The sequence below is a fragment of the Lottia gigantea genome (assembly GCF_000327385.1).
Source record: "Lottia gigantea unplaced genomic scaffold LOTGIsca_170, whole genome shotgun sequence".
NCBI lineage: Eukaryota > Metazoa > Mollusca > Gastropoda > Lottiidae > Lottia > Lottia gigantea.
Window position 1 is genome coordinate 98,574 of NW_008708134.1, and position 4,079 is coordinate 102,652.

The following is a 4,079-nucleotide window of genomic DNA, read 5'->3' on the forward strand; positions in this document are numbered from 1 at the left end:
CAGTAATTAGTTTAAAGACTTACTCGATGCTTGAAGCTGGTGTATCCAAAACAAATAAATGCTGTTTGCTGTTTCTGGAGACCAATGAAGATTATCAACTGTTTCGAATTCTTCTTCGTAGGGTGGTAAGATTGTTGCGCTGTTGATACTGGACTCCATCATCATGTTGTTGAGGGTGCTGCGGTTCTGTTGTGCTTTCTTCGGGATTTTATTTGAAATGGGTATACATGTGAAGAGGATCTTGGAGTTTAGGAAGGTTTTGTTGGCTGTGGCGATTAATTTCTGGGCTTGGTTAAAGGAGGTCTTTGGTATCTGATCACGGTTGTTGAGGCCTACATGAAGAATAATGGTAGTAGGTTTGGGATCATGGTCGTATGATTCCAGGATTGACTGTATGTGATGGATTTGGGCACCGGGGTAAGAATGTATTTCGGTGTCTGAACTGGTTTTGGTAATTCGATTCAGGTTAGATGATCCAATTATTAAGGTTGATTTCTTTAGAGCAGGTAGTTTCCATAATGATTTGTCCTTGGTTTGGTGATGATACGGTTTGGTAGTGGATATAATGGTCGTCGACGGTGTGATTGGTACTGGTTTGGTAGTTGTTAGAATTGTAGCATTGGGAACGGACTCGGATCTGGTTCGAGGAGCGAAAGGTCTGGATACATGTCTCGACTTGGATGGAGACTGAGGGGTGGTTTGCTGGTCCAAAAACGCACAGAAGGAAGAAAGGTTGGCGGATCCTGGATCACGTGGTGAAGATTCAGATGGTGTGGAAGGGGAAGACGAGTCTGAAAGTGAAAAGAGAAGGGGTGTGCCCTCTCTACGAGAGCGTTTACCTATGTCTGCTGGACTAGGGGTAGGTGAACTTCGGGCTCGTTTAGGGGTTTGGTTCGGCAGCGTGGTAGCTCTAGATGGTGCAGGTGTAGTGTCCATTTTAGTTGGTAGAGATATGGTTACTCTGGTTTTTGTTTCGTTGATTGTTTGGTAGAATTTGGAAATTACAGCTTGAGTGAGACGTTTCCCATAGGAGCGACGGGCCCAGGACAGGGCATGAGAAACGATGCGGTCGACGGCAGGTGATGATAAAGACTTGGTACGAATGGTGGTCAGCTTCTCTTGAAGCGTGGTTTGGTAATGGTCGATCAGGACCTGCGTAACCTTACAGAGCCATGTCCGATTGAGGGATCTAATATTCGCGTCGACAGCTGATGTTTTCATTGCTGGACGGATAAAACTATCCAACTCAGAGACTTTGCGTTTGAAGGTAAACGCTGGTTGGCCTTGCTGTTGAAGGGTAAGGATTGCCAAATGATGGAGGCACTGCAAAACTTGGAAGAACACCTTCACAAAGGGTTCTTCCTCCTTATGAGTGGGGACTGGTTGGCGTCGGTGGGCTGGTAGTCGTTTCTGTTGTTGGTCAGGTCGATGGTTACCTCTTGATTGGTAGGCTGTGTTGTAGGTAGGTCGGCGATGGGGTGGGATATAGCTGGATGGGTTGGTTGGTGGTCGGCGATTGGTAGGTGGTAGAGGTCGATGGAAGACAGGGCCGTTGTAGGGTACGTGATATTGGTTTGGTTGACGATTAGTGTTTCTATTTCTGGCTTCTTGCCAGTGGTTGTTGTAGTTGGGGAGCATAATGAAAATAACTTGGGGTTAGAAGGGAATGTACAGCGGATGTAACAGGAGGAAGCTGTATATGCTAGCGTGAAAATGTTGGGATCAAATTATGCAAATAAGTCAAACTGGGTTTGGGGATATATAAAGCAAGATGAAAAATGCAAAAAAATATATATTTAAATGATGTGAAAAATTATAACAAGTAAAACAAAAACTTACGCAATTGACACGAACCGGTTTTCGAAATATTATCCTTTTTCAAGTGTCGAGGAATATACATCTTTTTACTACTGAAGTTAGGGTAATGGTAGGTTTAGGATATTATAAAATATATACAACTTTTTACTACTGAAGTTAGGGTAATGGTAGGTTTAGGATATTATAAAATATATACAACTTTTTACTACTGAAGTTAGGGGTAATGATAGGTTTAGGATATTATAAAATATATACAACTTTTTACTACTGAAGTTAGGGTAATGGTAGGTTTAGGATATTATAAAATATATACATATTTTTACTGCTGAAGTTAGGGTAATGGTAGGTTTAGGATATTATAAAATATATTCATCTTTTTACTACTAAGGTTCGGGTAATGGTAGGTTTAGGATATTATAAAATATATGAGTAGTATATGTCTTTTCGGATATGACGCATTTCACTTCTGCGCATGCGCAGCTTTTTCATATTTTTTTTTTTTTATCCGAAAAGACACAACTGTTAAAATGTATCATAACAGACTCCCCAAACTGTTAAAATGTATTATAACAGACTCCCCAAACTGTTAAAAATGTATTATAACAGACTCCATATAAATTACCCAAACCACAGACAAGAATCACTAAAAATAATACAGTATAAAATAACCGCATTAAAAATGTCTTTAATTTTAAAACACGAACAAAAAAAATTCGAAGGAGACGGTTTCTTCTCTGCGCTAACATCTCTCATCCCCAAAGTGGCCAATTTTATCAAACAACAAATTTCCTCAGGAGTAGATATAAGCGATGCAGTGAAAAGATCTAACGAGTTGAAAGAATTACAACATATAAGAGAAATGCGAAATAAAAACCTCAACTGATTAATGGGAGGTAACACTGTTTATACACAGTTAGTTGTCTAGAGTATTATTGATTTAATAAATACCTTTAACGCCTAGTAACAGTCACTCGTCTATTGTTGACTGTATATATGTCACGCTATAATTAACATATCACGCGTGCAACCTCAGCACAGACAGTTTAGACTCTCAACTGTTAGCCATGTTTTTGTTGAAGATTAGGAATTTAATCATACAAAAATCAAGGTATGTTCTTTTTTGTTTGATTTAATCATAAGACGACAGGGTGGAATTAAGATTAATTTGCTGTTTTTTCAAAATATCAATTTTTGTTTTATTCCAGTCACAAGTTTTATTAGATTTCATATCACGAAGAATATTTAAACCATCGGTAAGGGGATAGAAAAAGGCCAAGAATTTTTTACCAAACTCTGTGACAAATATCCAAGGTTTCAAAATTGTTGATACAGATTTTCGAAAAGTGGTGAAGAACAAAAGGATGACGCATATCTAGCGATCCTAATAAGACCGGTCGTGACCTTTAAATTATGACTGCCAATAGTGTAAGACGGGAGATAACTATGACCGCTCTTATTAGGATCGCTCGTGACCTCATTTTTCAAACTACTCTTATATGACCGCTCTTATTAGGATCGCTCGTGACATTACATAAAGTGATTCATTTCTATCGCTTGAATAGTTTCCTCCTTGTATTAAATCTTTCGTATTAAAAATATATGGTGTTTATTGAACAAATATGTCTTTAATAAATGTCCATCCTCCTAAAACGTATTTCGGTGCGGGAGACATTCAAAAGTCATTGGGTTCTCTTCCTGGATTCCCATGGTCAAAATATCCCGGAGAAAAACATCTCCCAGGGCACAATAATACAGGTCCAGGCACTAGGTTAGATCTGCGTTTAGACGAAAATGATAATCCCAAACCAGGGGAAGAACCCGTTAATAGAGTTGACGCAGCAGCGCTCAAACACGACATACTGTACAGAAACAAAGACGTAACATTCAGACACCAAGCAGACAAACAAATGATAGACGAACTCGAAAATATTCCCAATCCCACTTTCAAAGAGAAATTACAAAGGGCTCTTATCGTAAAACTCTTGAAGGCAAAATTGAAATTGGGTATGGGCATAGCAGACGAGATTCACAAAGAATTTCGAAAAAACAAACATTACCTCAAAGTCAAAGTTTTTGATAAAGATGAAATTTGGTCAGCCGATTTAATCAACATGCCAGTCGAGAGAGGGTACAAGTATTGTTTGACGGTGATCGACTTATACACGAGATACGCTTGGGTCTTTCCCTTGAAAAACAAATTGGGTCTGACTGTCANACAAGCATTCGAAACCATAATGAAACAATCCGACAGACGACCCCTA

At 39.0% G+C, this 4,079-nt stretch overlaps 1 protein-coding gene across 1 annotated transcript in view; it reads right to left on the bottom strand.

Annotated features, from left to right (window-relative positions):
- Nucleotides 1-1,638, bottom strand: part of LOTGIDRAFT_173746 (hypothetical protein) — a gene marked incomplete at both ends in the record, with an annotated part of 15,735 nt that extends 14,097 nt beyond the window's left edge. The window contains one exon of the mRNA XM_009051801.1: nt 337-1,638. Coding sequence (XP_009050049.1) covers nt 337-1,638 — 1,302 coding nt within the window. The remainder of the gene's footprint in view (nt 1-336) is intronic.
- Nucleotides 1,639-4,079: the final 2,441 nt, after the last annotated feature.